Source organism: Monomorium pharaonis, chromosome 3, assembly GCF_013373865.1.
Source record: "Monomorium pharaonis isolate MP-MQ-018 chromosome 3, ASM1337386v2, whole genome shotgun sequence".
NCBI classification, from domain to species: Eukaryota; Metazoa; Arthropoda; class Insecta; order Hymenoptera; family Formicidae; genus Monomorium; species Monomorium pharaonis.
The window spans coordinates 21,185,627-21,210,775 of NC_050469.1; the positions used below are offsets into that span (position 1 = coordinate 21,185,627).

At 29.0% G+C, this 25,149-nt stretch overlaps 4 protein-coding genes across 8 annotated transcripts; 3 read left to right on the forward strand and 1 right to left on the reverse strand.

The window, feature by feature from the left end:
* Positions 1-102: 102 nt before the first annotated feature.
* Positions 103-5,269, reverse strand: LOC105834546 (monocarboxylate transporter 9). Of its 4 annotated transcripts, XM_028190484.2 has the most exons (10): positions 5,194-5,255; positions 4,415-4,657; positions 4,107-4,233; positions 2,297-2,511; positions 2,129-2,219; positions 1,789-2,060; positions 1,286-1,656; positions 689-987; positions 412-606; positions 103-342 (listed from the first exon to the last, which is right to left on the reverse strand). In XM_028190484.2, the coding sequence occupies exons 2-10, from the start codon at positions 4,634-4,636 to the stop codon at positions 176-178; spliced, it is 1,959 nt and encodes a 652-aa protein (XP_028046285.1). In that variant the 5' UTR covers positions 4,637-4,657; positions 5,194-5,255; the 3' UTR covers positions 103-175. The 4 variants fall into 4 exon arrangements, with proteins under 4 accessions (XP_028046285.1, XP_036140166.1, XP_036140165.1 ...); XM_036284273.1 differs by having other exon boundaries at positions 103-606; positions 4,415-4,617; positions 5,194-5,269; XM_036284272.1 differs by having other exon boundaries at positions 103-606.
* Positions 5,270-6,597: 1,328 nt separating this feature from the next.
* On the forward strand, positions 6,598-10,598 carry LOC105834544 (monocarboxylate transporter 12). The gene is made up of 10 exons (XM_012677104.3): positions 6,598-6,823; positions 7,411-7,766; positions 8,170-8,296; positions 8,388-8,531; positions 8,640-8,767; positions 8,854-8,988; positions 9,118-9,391; positions 9,654-9,809; positions 9,992-10,183; positions 10,312-10,598. Exons 2-10 carry the CDS (start codon positions 7,677-7,679, stop codon positions 10,470-10,472), a joined length of 1,407 nt encoding a protein of 468 aa, XP_012532558.1. The 5' UTR covers positions 6,598-6,823; positions 7,411-7,676; the 3' UTR covers positions 10,473-10,598.
* A 152-nt stretch (positions 10,599-10,750) lies between these two features.
* On the forward strand, positions 10,751-17,052 carry LOC105834543 (monocarboxylate transporter 9). Its single transcript, XM_012677103.3, has 8 exons — positions 10,751-11,766; positions 12,456-12,610; positions 12,989-13,259; positions 14,476-14,723; positions 14,888-15,134; positions 15,218-15,445; positions 16,120-16,314; positions 16,474-17,052. The coding sequence occupies exons 2-8, from the start codon at positions 12,533-12,535 to the stop codon at positions 16,650-16,652; spliced, it is 1,446 nt and encodes a 481-aa protein (XP_012532557.1). The 5' UTR covers positions 10,751-11,766; positions 12,456-12,532; the 3' UTR covers positions 16,653-17,052.
* Positions 17,053-17,351: 299 nt separating this feature from the next.
* Positions 17,352-25,091, forward strand: LOC105834541 (monocarboxylate transporter 9). 2 transcript variants are annotated; one of them, XM_012677101.3, is made up of 11 exons: positions 17,357-18,791; positions 19,054-19,501; positions 19,651-19,921; positions 20,827-20,993; positions 21,491-21,644; positions 21,893-22,069; positions 22,172-22,279; positions 22,370-22,565; positions 22,858-23,183; positions 23,297-23,488; positions 23,610-25,091. In XM_012677101.3, exons 2-11 carry the CDS (start codon positions 19,433-19,435, stop codon positions 23,756-23,758), a joined length of 1,809 nt encoding a protein of 602 aa, XP_012532555.2. In that variant the 5' UTR covers positions 17,357-18,791; positions 19,054-19,432; the 3' UTR covers positions 23,759-25,091. The 2 variants fall into 2 exon arrangements, with proteins under 2 accessions (XP_036140026.1, XP_012532555.2); XM_036284133.1 differs by lacking the exon at positions 23,610-25,091 and having other exon boundaries at positions 17,352-18,791; positions 22,858-23,244; positions 23,316-23,389.
* The last annotated feature ends 58 nt before the right edge of the window (positions 25,092-25,149 follow it).

Sequence of the window (25,149 nt, forward strand, 5' to 3'; positions counted from 1 at the left end):
ATCAAATTCTTTTATATATAAGTGGCAAAAAATTACATATATAAAAATTAATATGTTTAATATACATCAAAAATAACTTAAAAAAATACTAAACGTTTTAAAAAAAGCAGTAATACAATTTATTAAGTGGATTAATATGAATAATTAATTCTTAAAACATTTTACATATCTTTATTTAACCGTTAGCCGATAAACTGTCAGTTTTCTGTGTACGTTGCTCGCTCCACTTTCTGAAGTCTACGAAGATAAATTGCAAAGCCCAAGGTAAAATAAATGCACTATTTAATACTAGTAAAGAAATTTGATACATTTCGTAGCTACCAGTCCAATCCTTAATAATTCCTACAACAATATACACATATATGTTTAAGTTACACATAAAAAGTTGTATGACGGTCTTTCTCGACTTACCTACGATAGCGCCAAAAATTATCGTTACTAAACTGCTGATGACAGAAGCAATTCCATAAGCAGAGGCAATTTTTTCTATATTAATATCTTCTATGATAACTAGAGGCTGTGGAACAAGTAACCATGATCGCACAATGCCTATTAGCACTATCATAATCAATGCGCCGTTAATTGTACGTTTAAACACCAGAAAACCTAAACAGCATTTTTATTATCAGCTTTAGAAACAAATTTGTAATAATTTATTTAATTAATTATAAAAATTAAAGACACTCACCTATTCTTGCGAATCCCATAATGATTGTGGCGGTAAAAAATATATACTTAGACTTTACGCTTAGTATTAGTGTAAAAACTGACAGTAAAATTTTTGACGTCAACTCGGCTATCCCACTAATTGTGACGCTCAATGCGGCATAAGCCTTCGGATATCCCAAATCGGTCATCATAAGAGGAAGAAGAGAAGAAAAACCAAAGTCGGCAGTACACACGAAACTCACGCCAAAACACAAGTTTATGAAACAGATATTTTTCACCAGAGACATATCCACCAGTTCTTTCAAAATGGTTTTAAACCTTTCCAATTGATATAAAAAATTAGATAGTAAATATTATAAAAACACAATTAAATATTGTAATATTGTGTGTGTGTGTGTGTGTGTGTGTGTGTGTGTGTGTGTGTGTGTGTGTGTGTGTGTGTATGTGTGTAGATATACAAAATTATATTTGCAAATTGTAATGATATACACAAAAAAATGTAATACCAATTAATATAAAAAACCAATTAATATAAGAACCTCCGAATTCTAAACAGACTTAAAGCGTACTAATCAAAAATTGTATAATTCAATTACATAAACAACGATATACTTACTCTATCATTAATTGATTTTTCTTAGTATCTTGTTCCTTTTCTTTCTCCTGGATATCTTTGTCTTGTTTTTCCTTCTTTTCCTGAATTTCCTTATCTTGCTTCTCCTCTTCCTCTTGAATTTCTTTATCTTGTTTCTCTTTCTTCTCTTGCTCTTCCTGAATTTCTTTATATAGTTGTTTCTCACTATTTCTCTTCTCCAAAAGATGTAAGTCGCTCAGCATGCAAGAAGTGCGAGTCGCCAAATTAACTAAGCTAGAAGCCGATATACCCGATGTGCGCCTCGATAAATTTTCCCATACAGATCCTGATTTTGCCCTTCTGCGGATTCCACTCTCGATTGCCGAGACTGACGCGACTCTTTGCGCAGAAGGCTGGCAAACAAAATCAATTAGTGCAAATAAACACATATCATTGCCATTTGTTTAAAAATATTTTGCATTTTATGTAAAAAATTAAGGGTTAATTAATAAAATTGAGAAACGATCTTAATGTTCATTGGTTACCTTAAGATTTTCAATCAACAGTGGAATTTCTACGCCTCTTTCTTCTTTAAGACTACGAAGACTGCTCCATTTAGTCTTGGAAGATAAAGGTATCACGTCGAAAGTTGAACGACGTTTTAACAGTGCCAATTCTTCACAAAGTTTTTGTTCCTTTTCACGTGCTTTTTCTGCACGAACATCTTTCGGCTTTTTAGCATGCCATGCCACGGGATGCATCAGTGTCATTCCAACGACGCTATTAAGGCTTATAGCGCCTATGATTACCGCAGTACCTAACACAAACAATAAACAAAAATAATTTATAGTAAATTTCTAAACTTTGCATTTTTTTAGCACTTACCACGAAAACCGTACATCGGCAACATTTTTTCACACAACATAGGATAAACAATTCCGCCCAATGCAATAATAACTTGCGATGTGTACATCACCTAAACAAAAAAATTAATATTCAGCGAAATATTCAACAATTTTAAACAAATCTGAGCATTAATCGTAATTGCTTTACTTTCGCTCTTTTTTTAACAAAGTACGAGTTAAAAACCGTGTTGGTGATTGTCATAATCAAACCAAATCCAAAACCTTGAAGAAAACAAATAAAAGCCATCTCGTATATGTTTCTGACAAAGGCTATAGCGATGTTAGGTAATCCGAAAAAGAGTGCACCCACAATTCCAACCGATCTTGAAGTATATCTCTTCAGCAATGTATTGGTGAGCAAGCCTGCAAGAAACATTTTCTTAATGTGACAAGATTTATTAAATTATATGACAAAATCTTAAATAAAATTTATAATCTGCATATTATATGTATATTTACTAAAATAAATGTACAAGTACGCTTTTTTGTAAAATATTTTTAACTATTTGCGCAATTAATTTCAAAATTGTATTTTGGCAAAACTATGACGATATGGCAAATCATCTCAGTATATTTGCAAAATTTAAATTTAAAAAGAAGTTATTCAATAATTTAAAAAATATTTTAACTATATTATTTATAAAACACTTAAAAATATAGATAATTTATATACATATTTACAAAAATGTATAATTATTTCCCAATTATAATGTAAATAGAAATATTGTAACATAAAATATTACACATTCAGCATGACAACATTTTATATAAAAAAATTAATAATTATTTAAATAATTATAAAATATAGATATCTCAAACTTAGATTTGTCAAAATTTTGACAAATATTGTTTAGAAATTTTAATCCGACAAAACTGTATTATAATATATTATCTTATGATGACGTGATTTTATGATATTATTGTGTAATATTTATACACTGTATTTATCATGGATGATTTTTGTTTAATGCAAATAAAAAAAAGAGAAAAATTATTTTATCAATGAATAAAATGCTGATAAAGAATGTAAACTTCTAAACACTAAAAACTTTATATAAATAATTTTTATAATAAGATGTTCATTATCTTATTTATTTTAATAAAATTTATTATTTATTATACTTTACTATCTGTTAATTAGCTTTATGTTATAAACATGTTTGTATATTTTACAAAATATTTATCTTTATTTACATCATTATAATATTTTATATTAATAAAATATAAAATATATTTCTAATAAAATAGAATTGAGCATATTAGTTAACAACAACAAATAATAAATACAAAATTCTACTTAATTTCTTATTTAATGATCTTTATTTAATTATTAAAATTTATTAACTTTAATTCTATTTTGAAATTTATTATCTTTATTTAATACAAATACTTCTAAAACAACGAAAATGCATTTCTACGCTAGTAATAATGCTCTAATCTGATAGTTGCGATATGTTTCATATGATAACAAAATATAGCGTTTGCTTTTTTATAAGCATGAATTTGATTACAGTTAGATTCGAATGATTGCCGTGAAACTTTCACGTGTCAGAAACATATAACATATATCATCGTATAAATATATGTCGGATTAAAACTTCGAAGAAAAGCATGCTATTTGATTTAATCTTTTGTATCAAAGTGTCGACAGCAAAAGCTGCAAATGTGTATTAAGAAGTTAATGACTTAACTGACAACGTTGATAAGAATAGAAAAATGACGCTTATTTCGAGAAACACTTAATCTTCTTATCACACGGATACAAATGCAAATTTCTTCATTCCAGAAAATTTTTCCATGAAAAAAGAATGTTGCAAAGAGCACACAATTTTTTGTAAACATCATTTACTATTAAATTTACATAGAAGTTTTTAATTAATAACTATAAAAAATATAATTTTATGTACCGATCTTTTCTTTAATTTTGAATACTAAATACGTGTCACATATACACTTACTGGCAATAGAAAAAGTGATCATAAAAAGGGAATTAAAAAGGCTCGATGCCATGCCCGCTTGCCCGGAAGCTTCGAGAAAATCGCCAAAGACTATAAAAAATGACGACGATGGACCTATTGTGGTAAACTGCAGAAAAAAGAAGTTATTAATACAATATATACCTATAGGCAAAGTCATTTGTGTTGCATTAAACAAAACTTTTGTTAAATGATTCTTAAGCAAATATTATTTGTATAAGAAGAATAAAATATGTCTGTTTCGATCTCTAAGCACTATTATCGTACATTATTATAATTATCATACTAACTAGAATTAATATCATTGCGAGTGCAATCATCCATCCCCAGCCACCATCTGGCGCCAAATCTTCCAAAGTAATTTCATCCTCTTCATTTATCAAATCTTCTAACTTTACAATTGTGTTCTTTTTATTTTTAACAGAATTGTTGATGGTGGGCGTATTTGTCGTGCCGTTGACTTCTGTCACCGTCATATTGCGATAATCACGTCCTGATTTATTTGAGCACATTAAAGAGCACGTCTTAACGAACTTTCACAAAATAAAAATATATAATGAAAGAAGTATTTAACAAACAATAAATATAACAATATTTTCAATAACACTTAAAATAATATTTACGTATAAATATATTTCAGTTAGAAATAGACACTGAAATAAAGTGATATTTTTTATTTAATAAGAAAATGACATATTAGTTGCAATAATATTTTGGATAAAAATAAACAATTTATTCATAGAAAACAAAATTTTAAAAATATTAGCTTTTTTGTTTAATTAAGTATATTTTCTCATTATTATACAAATAAATTTAAAAATAACAAATTTCGAGCAATAAGAGTTAATTTATTAACATATAATTAAACAATAATTTTAACACAAATATTTTTATATAAAATTATTTGTATTCTCGTAACATAATTTACATATAATTAGTTTATGACAACAGATCTTTCATTCAACGTTTACCAGATTAAGCAGATGAAACATATTTTTGACCACTGGATTTGAAGATTAGATTTAAGTATTTACCTAGCAGAATAACGATAGATAAATTTAAAGCAAACCTTAACGATTCCGATACACTTCCACGATAATCGAAGGTAGACAGTTTCCGACTAAGCGGGGTATGCCAGAAACGATTTCGAGGTTTCTCTTATCTACGAAGTGTCATCGTATTAAATACTCATTCTTAGGCCAGAATGAAATATTAGCACTGTAGATTCCATAATTATGGAATTGCACGAAGAGAGAAAATGCGAATGTAAATCAACTGTCTCACGTGCACTCTCTAATACATAAATGCTCCAATTAATCAACTATCATGTATTTAACATTAGAATGCGTCACTTTTTATATCTGATTAGCCAATAATAAATATACATAAGTATCTTAATACTACGGATTTATTCTATATATAGTTAAATATAACAACAAAGTACGCAAATAATATTATTATTCCAATAATGCACATTAATAAAATTAATTAATGCTTACTAATTATAAATTTCTTTGCACATTTCTTAAAAAAATTTTTTTTTTTAACATATATAACTTTGCACAATTTTGTAGTTTATAAAAACTGTATTTACAAATTTTAATAAAATATAAGATTAAATGAAAAAATCTTTTTTAAATAACTGTTAAATAATAATATTAAAAATACAATTACAAATAATAAAGTATATAATTTATATATTCTTAATAAATTTATTGTAATATATATTACAATACAGTTTTAGTTTCTATTAACTTTCATAAACTTAGCTTATCAAAATATATAATTATTTTACATATTTTTATTAGTTTATAATGTAATACGAAATGTAATATAAAATAATACTTAAATCTTAGTGATATAATCGTAGTTTTATTTTTTTATATTATTATGTCTGTATTACAGAAAATATTTATAAGTACAGACCTGAGCAACGTTTACCCAACTTACATCGCACAAGTTGCGGTTGCATAAGTTAAGGCGCAATTCGTTTTATATCAGTAAACATTATAATATAATTATATATTATAAACGTATTTATGTATTCTATTTATCATAGTTGCAGCATATTATCACATAGGGCCAATAATACTGAAGATTAAATCTTATTTTGCAATAATTAATTTTATTAGCAAATAAGTTTGTAACCTCTTATAAAAATGTAATACTGGGCTGTATTCAAGCATTAATTATTACTTACTTTTAGCATTAAGAGTGCTACTAGTAGTACTATATAAATTACTAGTAAAAGTAATTAAAATATATAATTATTACATTATATATTCTGCCGTTTAAAAATTGTTGTACAATCTGTCATAAAAGCTTTATTGCAATTAAATTTCATCGATGAAGGTGGGTAACGTTTTGCATATAAGCTCAATATACCTATCAGTTAGTGAGTGCTATCTATGTGTACATATATATGTATATAATGTGGGCAAAGATAAAACGTCCAACCGATGAAGGTCGGCCAGTGTTGCAAACGATTTACGTGTGGACAGTTGGATACTAGCCTTAACAATTATTCGTCAATTATATCAGCGGTTTTCAATGACTCATTCTGACGAGCCACAAAAATGTTCGTGATGCTGAGTAAGAGAGAAGTGAGAAGTGTGTAACGTACAATATACATATGAGACAAATTATTGAAATTGTTTGCAAAGCAAGTTAATAGAAAAATAAATCTTTTACGATTAATGGTAAGTTTTATAATATTTATTGCTTACATATTATGCATTAAGTAATAATTTAGTATAGTTCTATAAAAGCATAAAAATTATTATTACACTATAACACATCCTTAAGTGATAATATATAATAATAATAATTTATGTACATATAATTGTAACGTTATTATTTATTTAATAAATTTTATTTATAATTATATATAGATAATATGTAATTACAATTTTACGCGCATCTTTTACTCTAAATATAATATTATGCTTTAGACTAAATAATATTAGAAAATAAAGACTAATAATACATATCTTACTTGCAACTAAAGATATCTTATCGATATTAAAGAAATTCACTAGATACAAGTCACGTGTATTTTTACATCAAGCACGTGATGCAATACAACATATATTTTATTCGTCCAATCCAAATCATCTTACGTGTCATGTTATTCCACTTGCTGAATGCCAAAATAATTTGACTTTATCGTTACGTAACATATACATTATATAATATTATTTAATATTATTTATTGCGTTATAGATTTTTTAATATACGATTCGATTATTTATACGAATACGTTCGATTAGTTATACGATTATTCTAGATCTCCTTTGACGTATGTATTTTTCCACGAGTGTAGAAGTGGAAATAAGTGGAGAGGAATAGACAGCATGCTATTCGGGTATTCGCTTAGTCTTAAACAGAAAGGCACACAGTAGTGGACAAGCATTCCATTACTGTTTAGTGGGCAGTATTGGTATAAAGTAGAAAGCGCTTATGTGACAATGTGAGGAACGCTGACAGAGTTTAACTCTCAATAATACTTTTTAACGGTAATCGTTTACGAATAAAAAATTATTTTCGTGGATAATGACAGAAAACAAGGAAAATGATACTAAGGGACAAGCTCCTGATGGTGGTTGGGGCTGGTTTGTTTGTCTTGGAAGCAGTTTGATTACGGTAAATGTTAACAGAGTTATCACTGTTATGATAAAGCTTGAATTATAAATTAACGTTCATAAATAAAAATATGTTATATTAAAAATGTTATTTAAAAATTTACTATTAAGAAAAAATATTATTTATGTATAATAAAAAGCACTAGATAATAATTATTTTTGAGAAACTTTATTTTTTTTTAGAACTTCTCCAAAGTTCCTATTTTGCAAAGCTATTACTTTTATTTTTATTTTTATTAGCTATTAAACGTCAGAATACGTATACATATTTACTGATACTGAAAAATATAAATTAAAAAAACAAACTTGAGTTTTGTGGAAGATTATTTTCTATTTGTAATAATAATTATAGATAATATTAGAAAAAATTGACTTGTTATTTTTAATAATGATGTAAATTATAGCTCTCTTTGCGATCATTGGATCCATCATTCGGACTGCTTTTCAACGATTTATTGAAGGAGCTCAAGGTTGGCTCTACAGGGACATCAGTTATAATGAGTGTCTTAGATGCCATTGTCAATTTTTCAGGTAAAACATCATTTTAGTAATATTAAAAAATTATAATTATGTTAATTTAAAAAATAAGATTATTCTTATCAAAGTAATTATAAATTTACAGGTTTTTTAATCGGCCCATTATTAAAAAGATTTTCTTATCGACAAGTCGCATTTTTTGGATCTTTATTGAGCTGCAGTGGTTTAATAATTACATCGCAAGCTAACAGTATGCTGTACATTATTTGTACCTACAGTATATTAGGAGGTATATGTACAATTTGTTATTATAAGAAGCATATAATTTTACCTTAATAAAAAAGCTGTTTCTTTTTAATATTTTAGTGTTTTCTAACAATAATTTATGTTACGATAGGCATAGGTACCGGCCTTGCCATGGCTTGTTCCTTCGTCGCATTGAATACATTCTTCGATAAAAAACGTGGACAAGCAGTAGGTTTTTCTATGGCGGGAACCGCATTGGCAATGATGGTTGTACCATTGGTAAGTGAATAATGTAAAAAGAAGAAAACTTCTATGAATAACAATGTGTTTGTATATTTGTACAGCGTTATTTGTTATTTGTACAGTTAATACATATGTTGCTGCACATATACGGATTTCGCGGCACAACGCTTATAGCCGGAGGATGGGCATTACATTCTGTGGTGGGATCATGTTTGTTACGTCCACTTAAAGAACCGCCGATAACACCACCAGTAAAAGTAAATATTTTAATCTAAATTATCGAATTCTCACGTAGCTCAGAATTTTTAATATCTCAAATTTTATACATATTAAATTACTAACAAAAGAGAGCAGTAAAATCTAATAGAATAATAATTTTTTTTAAGAAAAAGCCTGAAGAGCGAGAAAGTGAGGCTTTATTAATGAAACCTACTAAATCACGAAGAATATCAAATGGATCAACGTGGACGGAAAATCAAAATGCAGAAAATGAATCAATCTCACCTAAAAAGGAATCGTTCGTAAAAAAGATAAAAGCAACTTTTGATTTGGATCTCCTAAAAAATTTCACGTACTTAAATGTCGCTTTAGGTTGTAGCTTTTATTACGTGGCTGAATCTAATTACAAACTGATGACTCCTTTCTTCCTCTTAAGTATTGGTGAGAAAATGTTAAATGGATAACTTGAATTTTTCAATGCATAACGTGATCAGTACCGTAGCAAAGGATGTCTATTACATTATTGAAGGAGTTCCCGTGTGTTCTAAACATAAAATTATTTAAAGTTACTCGCATACAAATCTGCTTAAAGCAATATTATAGGAACGTCAATGATCGAAAGACATCGATCTCAGCAAACATCCTCGCTACGGCACTGCTCGTGTGTTACATAAACTGCTCGTAGGAACTTGACGATTGACAGGAATGACGAAAGCAGAGGTGGCCTTTTGTCTGTCCCTGACTGCATTTACCGACATCCTTGCTAGGCTGCTTCTACCAACATTATTCGACAAATTCGGTTGGAAAAAGCGTATACTTTTTTGGATTTCTTGTCTCCTCCTTGGAATCGCACGCTCCAGTAATTCTCTCATTAAATTAAAAAAAAGCTACTATAAAATTTTATTACGGCGCACTACATATTTATTTTTATTTTATTTATAAAAATATTTATCTGCAATTCATTAATAATAAAAACTTTTCTATAAACTGTAATTTTATAAAACTATTATAAATTAAACAGGAAATTAAAATTTTTTTAAGTATTGGCGGAACAAACGGAAAAGACACCATTGATTGTCATGTTCGTAGTAGCTGGATTTCTGCGTGGCACTACATTGGTAAACCTTAATCTCTGTATATCCGAGTGTTGTACTTTGAAGAAGCTACCAAGTGCATTTGGAATATTTATGGTGTTTAAGGGCTTATGCGTAGTCATCATGAGTCCCTTAATCGGTATGTTTTTATATAAGATAATAAAATGAGGATGAGATATAATAACATTTTTATGTACCTGTTAAAATAATAATATGTGTAAGTTAATTGGATAAAGGATAATTTGTATTTATTTTCTGTTAAAAAAGGATACATCAGAGATGTCAGCAATAGCTACAAAATCTGTATTCACGTGATGACCGCCTTGATACTCGTCACATTTGTCGTGTGGACCATTGAATTTTTAATTACAATCTTTTGTAGACAACTTGCTATAGCTAAGAAATTACAACAGCACGTTATAGAATAATATTTCTAGTTTAATTTAGTAATTGTGTAAAATAATCTAATGTATTTTTACCACTCATGTCATTTGTTTACAACTTTAGTACGGCATGAATATCGATCAAATAAATTATTATTTTTAAAAAATTAATTACTTTTTTAATTAATAATTTTTATAATATTTTCGCGATTAATAAACTAAGAATTTTAAAATAACGATCAGTTATGTGTTGAAACATCTGTCACAATACAATTGTTTTCCTGTTCAAAAAATAATCCTCGTGCATTAAATTGGATCAAAGTACGTTTGCAATGATTTTATAATTTGTAATCTTTCCAATGCACTGATATCTTATCTACCGTAGATGTTACGATGTATTTTTACATGTGCAACAAACTCTTTTTCCTCTGTTTATCCGTTAAACTTCCTTGTTTAAACCAATTATCGTTCTATGTACACAGATAAAAAAAATTTGATTACTGGTTTCTTATAAGAGAAGTTGTCCGAAAAGATTATTAAATTTAAGATTGGATCACTTTGATAAATACTTTTATATAATATTTGTTTTTGTATCTGTTTGCTTTTCTCAAAAAAAGGCTGCAATTTTTTATTAAGTTTCAACAAAGTACTTTGTTGAAGCGCAATAAAATTGCGCCTAATTTAACACCTGCTCTAACGTGACTGTGATATAGCTTATTTCATTATTCGTGTCGTTGCACTTACGCGACATAATAAAGTTTATTAATTTGCACTGGGTGCATAAAGGCGACTATAAATTTAATACCCCACGACTGCACGCGCGCATCTGTTCAGCCTCGAGTAGAAGCGTTACGAAAGATCGCGCACGGTCTCGGAGTAACGGAGCCGGTTTTAGTTGCGCTCCGGCCAGTCTCGGGTCGTCCGCAGCCCGTGTCAGAGCACATCTTTCCTAGCTTATTTGTGTCGTCTATAATCGTCCATATCAAAACATCTTAAAGCATTCTCTTCGATGTTTAAATAAATTTTCATAATTGAGTGTTATACGTTGATATATTTGAAATGTGATGTTATACTGCAGCGTTGAAAAATTTTCCGTACTCAACATAAAATAATGTATCCCGACAACTGGTTGCCAACTGCAGAGACTTGACTTAAATATCTTTGCTTGATTGCGAAGTAAATAGCTTGCACGCGAGAAGGGAAAACGACTGAGTCAGATTAGTACAGATAAAGCAGCTAAAGCGCTGATGAAGAGCAAACAGAAGAACAAGTTGAACGTTATTTCAAATAACTCTATATGATTTGTGTGCTGTTTGAGCAATTGATCGATTAAGCAAGCGTTTGTTTTTTGTCTCTTTATTTTAATCATAGATCTTTAATATTAATGCCTATTTTTATCTACATATAATGTGTCAACTTTGATCTCAGTTTAAATTATTCTTTATCTTTTCTTAATTCTTTAAAATTAAAGAAGACTAAACAATTAAAAGTTAATAAAAAACGTAAATGATTTGAAATGAGAATCTTGTTGTCAACTTACAAATAAAGTGAATTTTTTAAATATTAAAAATTATGAAAGAATGTTTTATTATAATAATAAAGTTTTATGGGTAGAGATTACAACGCGTTTGCAATTTTAATATCTTGTCATTATTATATTTAAGGATAATAAAAGTTAATTGACAAGCTTGTTTTTTTCTATTATTAAGCATTACTTTACTTATTAATTATTATAAAAAAGTATTTAGAGAGAGAAAGAGAGAGAGAGAGAGAGAGAGAGAGAGAGAGAGAGAGAGGAAGAGAAGCACATAAGTATTACAATATAAAATGTAAATATGTGAATGTGTAATAGAAAATGCAAATTTTTCTAATAAAAAAAGATATATGAATCTTACATATGTATAAGTAATATGCAAATATATAATACATAAAAGCAGAATCGAAATGAGTGGGGCTTTTTCCACAGCGTATCTTATCTTGTTCGATTTAAGTTGAGATTGCACGTTGTCTGGACGATTGCGTTTACAGTTTGCCGATGATACGAGTACTGGATACAACTCTAGGGACGTATACTTTCATAAAACGCTTACAAAAAAATAATTGATATGACTGATGGAACGGCATGTGGCGTAATAGATCAAGGCTGGGCATGGGCGATTGTCGTCGGCGTGACTGTTATCAATGTAAGTGTTTTTTTATTTGTCATTATTCGTCATTGGCTTGAAGCGATTAATTCATGTTGGTATACCAAACTGCAATCTCTAGTTCTAATTTTAATTGAAATTTATTTTCAATAATTTACTTTTCTATCGAAAAATAGACGAAAAATTCACGAAAAATTTAAAGTAATGCTGTTTTTTCTATTTAAATTATAAAAATCATATTTGATTATAACTAGTACAATTTTATAATTTTTATAAAACTTATATTTTTTACCTCCTTAAAAAAATTAGAATTTTCTCATCTAAAAAAATTTGTTAAAATATGCATAATATTATAATAGATATTACAAAATTTAAACAATACATTCTTACAAGACTATTTGTAATTTCCTTAATTAGCTAGCCGTGCTTCCCGTCCAACAATGTTTTGGTCTTATCTTCGCGGAACGCTTCGCAAGTCTTGGCATCACCGCAACACAAACGAGTCTAATTCTTCATCTTAATGGAACAATAACATGTAGCCTCGGTTTGATAAGCGGTCCGATGATGAAGAGATTCGCGTTTCGTCAAGTCGCATATTTCGGCAGCTTAACAGTCATCCTTGGAATCTGCGCCGCTGCCTTCGCCAAATCTCTCCCGATGCTTATTATCACTTATTGCGTTATTATTGGTAAATAATTTACGTTATAAAATACTAAAACCTGAATGAAAGTCGTAATTTTAATAAGCCGCTTGATTGTTTGAATTGAGCACCACTAAACTGTAAAAGAAAAGTAAACTAATGAAGAAGAAGGCGATAATAACACACGCACACTAAAAGTGGAACCTTTAAAGTTATAGTTATTACAATGTTATTTTTAGCAGTAGTGGAGAAAATAATTAAAATATGAAAATAGTAATAACTATGTTTATTTAAAAGACACATCTACAAAAATACTATTTATAAAATACGTATTTTGTGGAATATTATAAATATTAAAAACCAAATAGTATTTAACATTTACACGTGTGCATTTACTTAAAAATCAATAAAAAGAATTTATTTTAAAATATGTATAAAAATTAAATTACGTCTACATATCCATAAAATATGTGTTATTTTTTATTTTTATATTTTTTATTTTATACTTTCTCTTAAGAGAATGCTACTCTGCCCGTCAAACTTGATCGAGGTCGATAATGTAGAGTCATTCGTTTATCCTTGTTTATAAAAACATTTGCTTCAAAATACAAGTTATGTAGCTTATACATACAAATTAATGGTATCCCGCAATTTGGAATAAATTCAGAAATAAAACTACATTCGTTAAGTTACGATTAAAAGCCGTAAAAATAAATTTTATTTGAAATCTGTAATGATTAGAAATTTGAAAGCGCTTAGATGAATAAAATTGAGTCACACAAATAACTTTTTTTACGGCTATATCTATACATTAACTGCACTATTAGAGAAAAATCGCCAACTTACTAACACAACTCCCAAAGCGATTAACTCGTAAGTATATTTTACAAATAATCTAAAAAAACAAAAAGAAAATCGTTGCATTATTATCTATTATTCTATTCTCTTAATTTTAGAACTCATTTAATCAGACGTTTATTTTTGCTTCTTATAAAAGAATTAATTATTACAAAAAATGTAAAACAATTCAAATTAAATATAAAGACTATTATAATTATCACAGAACACTTTCTAGTTTTTATTTATGTTTCCAAACTTTAACTTTTTTTAGTTTTTATTTATGTTTCCAAACTTTAATTTTAATTTTTGAAAAAAGTTTAAAAAGCCTAAAAATATACAATCCAAAAACAAAGTAGTATTGGCGGTCTAGCTCTATTATTGTAAGAAGAAAACAGCATTAATTCCAAACGTTTATGTTTAACAGGTATTGGCCAAGGAATTATTTTCCCAGCGACAACATTAGCATTAAACACATACTTTCGCAAGAAACGCAACGTAGCTATGGGTTTTTCAGTTACAATGACCGGTCTGGGCCCAATCTTAATGCCCCTTTTGATAGATGTACTTCTCGAGAATTTTGCCACGACCGGTACTCTTCTGGTTCTTGGTGGAATTGCCTCGCATTCGCTCGTTGGTGCATCCCTGTTGAGACCATTTCAAAAGGAGAAAGAGGTGAGTTAAAGGTACGTGAGGAAATGCATAATCTTATACCAATCCTCTTCATTCTTCATTTTGTTACATATTTCAGTCACTGATCTATTGTCACATGAACAATATGCGAAATGTAGATTATATTTGGAAGGATCTTTTTCTTCTCCCATTTTTTACATTGACAGATTGTTCTAATAGACAAAACTACCGATATATCGAAAGAGGAACGTACTGGTAATGAAGAAAAAATAGAAAATATCGCCGTCCAATTATTAAGTGAAGAAAACACTGGAGAAAGACAACCGAATCATCATCCAGAGAATAGAGAAACGGAAGTAAAAGACAGTAGAAGAACTTCGTTCCTCCAAAAAATTATTACGAATATGGATCTCGATCTTCTTCATGATAATCGTTATATAGCGATAGTAATAGGTAAATTACTAACATTAAATTTACAAGTTTTGTCGAAACAGAATTGAAATCTTAAGAGATACATAATGTGACTTGAAAAACAGGTATGAGTATCTCGTTAGTGGCCGAAACGAATTTCAATGCAACGATACCTTTCGTCTTGGGCGAATTGGCGAACCTCGACAGAACAACGATAGCTACAATGATGTCGATTCAAGCTGCCGCAGACATCACAGGACGACTTTGCGTACCGTTGTTGGCACAAAAAATCGGCTGGACCTGCAGAAATCTTTATGTGATATCCCTGTTGGGATCGATCCTCGGAAGGACTAGTACGTACCGCCACATAAACTATACGAACACGAGGAATCGCTTCAAGAGATGATCTTAGGGGTGGGTTGATTAACTATGGTTAAGTGTATATAGCAATCGATACCATCTCCAAATTACTGAGCATAGCATTTAATAATTTAATTAAACTGCAAAATTGTAATGTTTATATTTATATTTATCACAAAACTAATTATCTGGATATAGAATGCTATAGGGAGGATACTAGAAATTTATTTTATATAAATTTACGAAATATTATACTTTTTTTAAGGGAAAAACTCGATTGAATCAGAAACTCTTGTTAGTAATGCATCAAAAGCATACTTATGTTCAAAAGATTCACTTATATCCGGTTGTTAAATCAAATCTAATAACTATCGCGACACACATATGTATTTATTATGTATGTACTACGTATTTACATATTATTATATATTTTAATATATATATATATATATATATATATATATATATATACACACACTATGACATACATTTTATTAAATTTTTATTAAATTTTATTAAATATATTATATTTTATATTTGTATAATATGATTAACAATATTGTGATTCATCTATCTAAATATATTTACATATTTTCTTATTGATGATTTCTTGATGTTTTGTGTAAATTTCCGTACAAAGTTAATCTTCATGTTAGTTTCTTGATAGTTCTGTCGATGTGGGGTGATACTTACATCATCGTGATTGGAGTAGCTCTCATCGTCGGACTGGCAAAGGGAACCAAAGCTGTCTTCCAAGCACTAATCATTCCCGATTACGTACCATTAGCGAGACTGCCAGCTGCATCCGGTATTCAGATGGTTTGTAATGGCATTCTGTCTATCAGCGTGGGACCAATTATCGGTAAAGAAAAATTTTAAATATATCAAATACAGCCCATAAATTTTTGAATAAATAAACAGCCGTTAAATTTTTATCATAACTTATAGAACAAGATTATCGTTTTCTATTCTACCATTGTCTCTCTTACCTATTTTTATCGAAATTAAATATTCTTTCCAGGTTTGGTGCACGATTCAACAAATAGTTACGTGGGTGCGCTTTATTTCACATCCTTTCTTAGCTTATGTTGCGTCTTCTTATGGTTGATAAGTGGACTATGGACTCCCTGTAGAAAGTCCCGAAGACTGAATCAACAAAATTCGTCAGAAGAGCAAGAAAATTCTCGCGAAAATACGTAATTGATTAATTTATAATAGCAATGTGATATCTCCAACCTAATATAACTGCATAAAACCTTGACGAATATAAAGTGATACAATTTTAATATATTATAACGGATATGTATTTTGTACTCATAATTTAATATAGTTTTTATGCCGAAATCTTTTATACAGAAATCTGGTATAAAATTATTAGAGAAAAGTTACCAATACCGATGTAAATTTGTTAAAACTTATACTTCTTTACTTTTTAATTAAATATTGTATTTTATTAATATTGATAGAAACACAATCTGCTTAAATAATATAAAAAAAAGTAAAATAGTTTATATATTTACGGTTTTTTATGTAAAATTTACTAAAAACAAATTCGTGATAAGAGATCTAAATAAAAATTCGCATGATTCTTTAACACATTGATAATTGCTTATCAATATATTGATATAAATCTTACACCAGGTGATTCATACAACAAATAATAATATATGTATGATGAAACTTATGCATACGATTCATACACTGAGAAAAAAGTTATTAATTTGTCTAAATTTTTCAACTAAAATGTTTTAGTTTAAATTTATTATATATTTATTTAATTATTAAATTTATTTATATATTTTTATGGTTGATAATATAATTATTATTGGCTGACAAAAATATTTTTTCAAGCAAATATTTTTTATATTATTTTTTATGTTATAAACAAGTAAATATTATCTACAGTCTTATGAACAAAATTTTACTACTTCTTACTTTTTAATAAAAAAAAACCTTGAATTTTACTACGAAAAAATAACTACCAATTTAATTTTTGAAAAAATTATTTTAAAAAACAAAAAGTAATTAATAGTGATCTTTTTCTTTTCATAACAAAGATCTAAAGAGCTTGTAAAAGTTTGTAAACAAATACATTGTTTTATCTTGCACTCAGAGAGATTGACGTCAATTAATTTATACATAACGTGAGAATTAGGTATTTAAGGAGACTTATCAGTCTCAGAAAGGCAAACAAAAAAATTTTTTACAACTTTTTTTTGAAGAAAACAAAGAGGAATCTTTTTAAGATTTTCCAGCTACTTTCCAGCTATATTTTTACATTATTCAATTAAAAGAAAAATTTTTCCCTAAATCGATTTATACAATTTATCACACAAAATATATTCTATCAAAAAAAAGTGCTGAAAATTGCTGGAAGACGTAATTCTGGTTGAATAGATCGTCCGAACAAAAATAAAATAGATTATTAATCTGCGGGTAAATGGCATTAGCATAAATCAAAACGAGAAATTTTAATGGAAAAATTACAACGTGGCGAAAGTTTTTCTTAAAAAACCTTTTTTTATAAAAAAAATGTTAAAAACTCAAAAAATTATTAATTAATTGTTATAATTTTGGTTTATGCCAGAGTCACAGATATGTACTACAACATATTAAAAAATCAAAACAATTAGTCGAGTAGTTTTTTTTAAGTCTGTCCACCACTTTTCCAGCACTTTTTCTTGACAAAACATATCTGTATAATAAATTGGGTAAATCAATTTAAAAAAAAATTTCCTTGTAATTAAATAATACAAAAATATAGCTAGAAAATCACAAAAAGATTCCTTTTTGTTTTCCTTAAAAAAAAAACATTGTTGAAAATTTTCTTTTACTTGCATTCCTCATACGATAAGTCTCCTTAAATAAATATTTTTATAAAAACGCAAAAAGATAAAACAATTTTTTATCTTTTATCTGAATAAAAACATGATTTATATAATTTTCTGCAAAACCTGGCTAATATTACATTTTTTAAAAAGTATTCTTATTACTATTTTTTTTCTTATTTCTTTCTTACTCTAATTTTGCAATTTTATTATAACATTTAATTGTGCAATGATAACGTATTGAATGATCATGAACTAAAGTCATCAGATTAGATTAACTGTGAGCATAGATGCTTTCTTATCATTTGTGAAAATGTTTAACGCCAGTGTAACTTTTATCATTTCGCAAGACGCAACACTATAATTGAACTAGAACAATAATGCAAAATTTAGTGCTATTTACTTATGTATATTATAGTTATCAAATTAATAACGTTAGATTAATTAAATGTGTGAATCAGTTCAAGAAAACAACAGAAGAGAAATATTAAAAAATTGCGTAACAGTTATGGTGTGTAATATTTTGAAATAGAGAAAGACAAAGAGATAAAACACAATTTATTCTTACAATCATTAAATACATATGTATATATATTAAATGTATACATATTAGAAACATAATTATAAACTTTTATTAAAAGCAATATTATATTATATTATATTATATTATATTATATTATATTATATTATATTAATAAAAAAATAAAAGTTTGCAAAGTTTATTTGCTTATTGCAAATAAAATATGATAATTTATTGTAGTTTAAAATTGCAGATAATACGTTCCCGAATAGAATTGTCGACATATTCAAATAATGCGTGGAATCAATCGATAAGATTAATCACCGATTGACATCACAAAAAACTGCAAGTCATCATTATTACATAAAATCAGTATTATTACAGAGTGATTTATATCTAAGAAATGACGCATGTTTAACGTTTTAGTGAATAAAGTGTGCGGTTTGCAAGCAATTAAGTAAAGTCAATTTCTCTAATAATAACGGATGTGAAAACCTAGAAGCAAGACTCCGTGCAAATGTCTATTTAATCCAGTGAATTTTTAGTGTTGCATGTGATATTTATATTCTTAAATAATTCGTTAATATTATATTGATTTTTTTACATAACTTGATTTTATATTGACTTATAAAATGCTTACCAAAGTGCCGCCGAATGGAGGCTGGGGATGGGTAATTGTAGTAGCATCAGCCGTAAATGGCGTAAGTTATTCTAAACATCTTATCAGAATACGTAAAATGTGTCAAAATAATTCAACATCTGTCCAAATATCAGAATTTTGCTGCGAAAAGCAAAGAGACAAGCAAAAGAAAAAGAAAGAGAGAGACTAATCTGAATAAAAATTTTATAGGTATCAACCATCCCAATTATACAAGGATTTGGCTTGATATTTAAAGATTCTTTCGCTGCGCTTAATCTGACTGCAACAGATACGTCTATTATAATCAATGTAAATTTGGCATTCGGTATGATACTTGGTTTATTCAATGGACCACTCTTGAAGATTTTCGGTTATAGAAAAGTGGCGATAGCTGCAAGCATAATGTTCGCAGTTGGTGTAATACTGACAGCATTCGCCAATAGCTTTACTCTTATTATAATTTGTTATGGAGTACTAACCTGTGAGTAAGACTAAATTATTCGGATATAATTAATAATGTTCTTTATATTGCAACAAAGTCTTTATATTGCAATTATTGACAGAAAATGTAATTATATTCAATTATTATAGTTATAAATAAATGCTTATTTAATAATGCAAATTAATTAAACAAAATGATTATTATTATTAAAATAGAATTTTTATTAAGTATTAAATGTTACAAGTCTTTTTATACAAATATACAATTTTCTAAATATAAATTATAAATATTATGTAAAGGCTCAACTGAAAATCAAATAATTAATGAGAAAACGGCAAATGAGCCACTACAAGATCTTGATGTAGAATTTATATTATCTTCATAATTTTAACAAAAATAAACGTTTCGATCTGTAATCAGATCATTTTCAAAATTATAAGCGAAAATCGCAGATTACATGTAAAAACCGATCAAAGAAAGCGAAAGAGTTAATAGTCAAAACGGCGAAAAACGCACATCAAACATCTTTATCTGTTTCTTGACAGAAAATATAATGTAAGAAATTCCATAGAATGTTTTAAATTATATACCAGTCAATCCATAAAAGTAGTCAAATTGTAAGAAAATCAAAACGTGTCTAATGAGTAAAATCATTGATTTAAAAACCTTTGATTAAAGGTTCCTTAATTTTCTCTCATTGTGACCAACGGACCCGCTATTGGTGATGTTGTTCGTGTTATAAAAAGTAGGATCCTTAGTCAGGTGGAATAATCGATTTTTTTAACGTCTGACACTAACAAATAAGTTTAACGGATTACAAAGCTCTCGATTATTCCACCTAGTAGCTCATTTGCCTCTCATTAATTATTTGATTTTTAAATAAAGTTTTTTTGATACACATATATGTTTGTGATGTAAATTAATTATAAAATTTATTTATATAGCTATTGGCATGAGTATGGGAATGTCTGGATTTTCTCTGGCAACCAATTCTTATTTTACCAAAAAGAAACGAGGACGAGCCGTAGGCTTGGCATTAACCATCACAGGACTGGGTCCAATCTTTATGCCTCAAATAACATCCTTCTTACTTTCGGCCTACGGTGTTCAGGTATCGTGAAAGCTACATTGTGATAAAAACGGAAAAAAAATTAGCAAACAGAGAATAAATGAATCGAAAAGATTTTAAGTTCCTTAATATTCTTCGCTGTACAAAATGTGATTGAATCAATTGAAAACATTAAAAGATACAGAGATAACGTTTCTCAGATAAAAAGTATAGACTGTACACCAATACTTAAATGTCTCGATAAGAAAAGGCACCTCATCCGATGATGAGGCATCTCCTCTATTTACCGCGAATGTTGCCGATCGTAAAGTACAATACTATTGCTTATCGATGTGGGTCAGACGAAGTTTATTTTCTATACTGGTTGAATAACTTATAGAGCTGACATTAAACGCAATTTTCTCTTTACGTATTGTCGATTTATTACATTAATCAGGGATACTTAAGAGTTATAACTATTTATAAAATACTAAAAGATTATTGTAAATATCTTATCTCTCAAACAAATGTATTTAGTAAACAAATGTAATATTAAACAGGGGACCGTCTTGATACTTGGCGCTTACAGTTTTCACGCATTAATAGGCGCAATGCTACTACAACCGGTTAAATGGCACATGAAAGACGCACCCATCTGCTTAGAAACAGTCAAACCAAAAAATCCTAAGACTTCGACTGACAATAATAATAAGGGTATTTGTTAATCAAAAATATAATATGTATAGCCTTGGCCAAAAAAATATTAGACTACCTGTATCTCCTTTATTTATCTGCAATTCTTTTATCTGTATTGTTTTCTGTTCGATTCTATTAATTATAACTCAATCTTTAATTTCTGTTTACATTCACTTTAATTAAAATTTAACAAATATTATCTAATATCTTAGACCAAGACTATATACAGGCGTGGTACACTCGTTATAATTTGGAATTGCTTGCAGATACATGGAATTATTACGAGGAAGATGAAACAGATATGCACTCATCAATGCTGACGCTAAATAATTATCAGAGAAAAAGAAGAACAACAATATCCAGCATTGATCATGATGTCGAAGTTGGAAGTATTTATGGATTTGATACGCCTTTGCCTCGACAAATTTCTACTGACGGAACGAGTATGAAAAAGACTTAATTACAATTTATGAATTAATAACGAGTAATCAGTTAATAAATGATTAAAATAAAACGGCGCTAAGAACACAAATTTTATATTTTAGCGGCATACGACTCAAATTATGGTACCGAAATGTCGGTGATAAACGGAACATCAAAGACGAATTCATATAACAATCGCAGAGGTCCAATATATCCATGGTGGAATTCATGTAACTATGTCAAAAAATTATTTAAGCTACAAATGTGACAAATTCAGACTGTTAATTAGATATTATAAAAGTAATATATTTTATTTACAGTAAAAAGCATAGACAGTATTCATCTCGGTAGCAGCTTCAAAATTTTCGAGGAACCTGCTCCACTAACGAAAAAACTGACGTTCGTTGATAATGGTGTAAGTAGAACTAACGGTGTAAGTCAGAATATTATCGAAAAGGATTTGCTATTACAAAAAGAGACAGATAATTGTACGACCGAAGAAAATAATAACGACTGGTAAATATGAAAATATAACTATTGTGTGTGCATATAATATGTGTGTGTGTAGCAGTGAATAAGAAATAAAATAAAATAATATTTTATTCGTCATTTCTATTTTATTTTACTAATATTGATGTAAACTTATTACCTGCGGCATAGAAATGCGCAATTATAACATTGATTATAGTTCTAATATAATAACTATATAATAAAAAAATTAATAAAATATATTACACTATACAAAATCATACTATACCTAGGTACCATGATATGGTTTTAGATGTAACAAATAATATAATAATTACAGTGACAAAAACAAGTCGGCCGTCTGCCGGATTCTACAACGAGTGGCTGACCTTTATGATTTCGATCTTCTACGTGATCCAATTTACGTGAACATTATGTTGGGGATGTCAATCGCGATTTTCGCAGAGGTAAACTTTTCCATGCTGACACCGTTTATCCTCGCTGATATGGGCTTGACGACAGCAATGATTGCCAACATCATGAGCATCGTCGCGATAATCGATCTCATTAGTAGAGGTGCGGCACCTTACCTGGGGGAGTGTCTGAACCTGCAACCCAGGATGATGTATATGCTCAGCCTGTTTCTTCTGATAATTAGCAGAACCTGTAACGTATATTGATTATCTTCCATATCGAGTTTTGACGAAAGAAAGAAAAGATAAGAAAAGTAAGAACTTTAATATAACGATAGATTGATCTCTGATTATTTGTTGACGCAGCACTGATATTTGCGAATAGCTTTGCTTCGATGGTGGCCGTCGCGATTGGTTTGGGAGCAGCAAAAGGAATTAGGTCGGTGTATATGGCTTTAGTTGTACCCAGCTACGTTTCTATTCAAAAGTTACCCAACGCCTCAGGAATTCAAATGCTGACCAATGGAATGATTCTCCTGAGTGCTGGTCCTATGCTTGGTACATGAATAATAATATTATATATAAAATGGTCAAATACATTGTTCTTCGTATATAATTTATCAAATATTAAAAGATCTGAATAATAAAAAATAATAAAAATAATAAAAACTTGTTACAGGCATAATACGAGATAATACTGGAAATTACACGATCTGTATTATCTTGCTTAACTGCGTGACCGCTATTACACTGTTTATCTGGACAACAGAGATGCTTGTACGGAGAAAATTTGCTCGGCAAAAAGCGCAATTATCCGGAACATTTTAATCTTAAACTGAATAGAATTATGTTTTTGTAAATAAATCATTTCCAACGATACGCAAATTGCAAACACGGTAAAAGCGCGATTAGTAAGTATGCAGTTTAAATATATGCACATCGGACATAGGGGAAAGATTCGTATGCGGCAATTTTCGATTTCACGAATCATGAAAGGGAATTAAAAATTCTTCCACGTTTCCTCTAAGCGGTACGTTAGATCGTCCGCATAGTCGCAATTAAGGTCGTGTCCTTGTTCGATACCTCTTTATCATGGAAATGGATCTAATTAAAGCGTTAGTCCTCTCCAGACACGACCAAAGTCTTTAAGACAAACAACGGCGGTAGACCTTGTAGACAATGGTACGACTTTTCCCAGTATCTTCCGGCGGGAGTTCTCACGTTTCGCTGCGACAAGCAACGTGTGATCCTACCGCAGAGACCTGAAAAGGAAGTTCAAAGGTCAATGAATTGTAGATATTGTTGCATCAAGCAAGTTAATCTATTCGACGCTATTAGTTTCATCCTCTCTCGCATCAAGCTCTTGCTCATTAAGTGTAACACTTTTTTTTCGTGACATCAAATGGCTATAATGTACACACGATATCACCTAATTTTCCTGCGCGACGGCTTAAAACTAAAGCACGGAAGTAATTTCATCTCTTTTTTATTAAGACTTAAATGTAAAAGCTCATTATTATATGTTAAATATTTTTGTTAAAATATATTTTGCAAATATATTTTATTATATAATACTATAATAATTTAGCAATATAAAATATCGTATATATTTTTAAACGCATTGAATTACTAGACTTGAACTATTTTTTATACGATTTTGTTTGATGTGAATAAAAGGACACTCGCAATTCACAAAGTCCCGTTTTACCGTACAATTGGATGTAACAGACTTACGCGATATATATGTAATCGTATCACGTACAAATGTATATTTAGATGCAGCAATACTCAAATAGTCGTGACACTTCTTGGCGGACGTCCAGGTTTACGAAATCAGCGAAAGTGATCGAACGCGGTTGGCAAATGCATAAAAGACGAGTTCAAGTAATGTAAAAAAGTGCGACAGGATTTCGAAACAACCACGCCCTCGATTTTCTAAAACGAAAATAATAAAACGGGTGTGAGATGCCTCAAATAATCTACTGAGTCACCTAGATATGATTTAATATTAATTGTTAAGAATATTGTATTACATTGTACAGAAAAATATGTGACACGATTCGCAAGAGTTAGAAATATTTTCTTAATATGTTGGAGATAAACTTATATTAACTCTTTTCTTTATGTGCGAAATATTAAATCATCCATTATTCATAATTTATTATTTGCTATTCGTTTTCTATTATTCATTACTCCTCATTGTTTTTTTTTATGTCGCA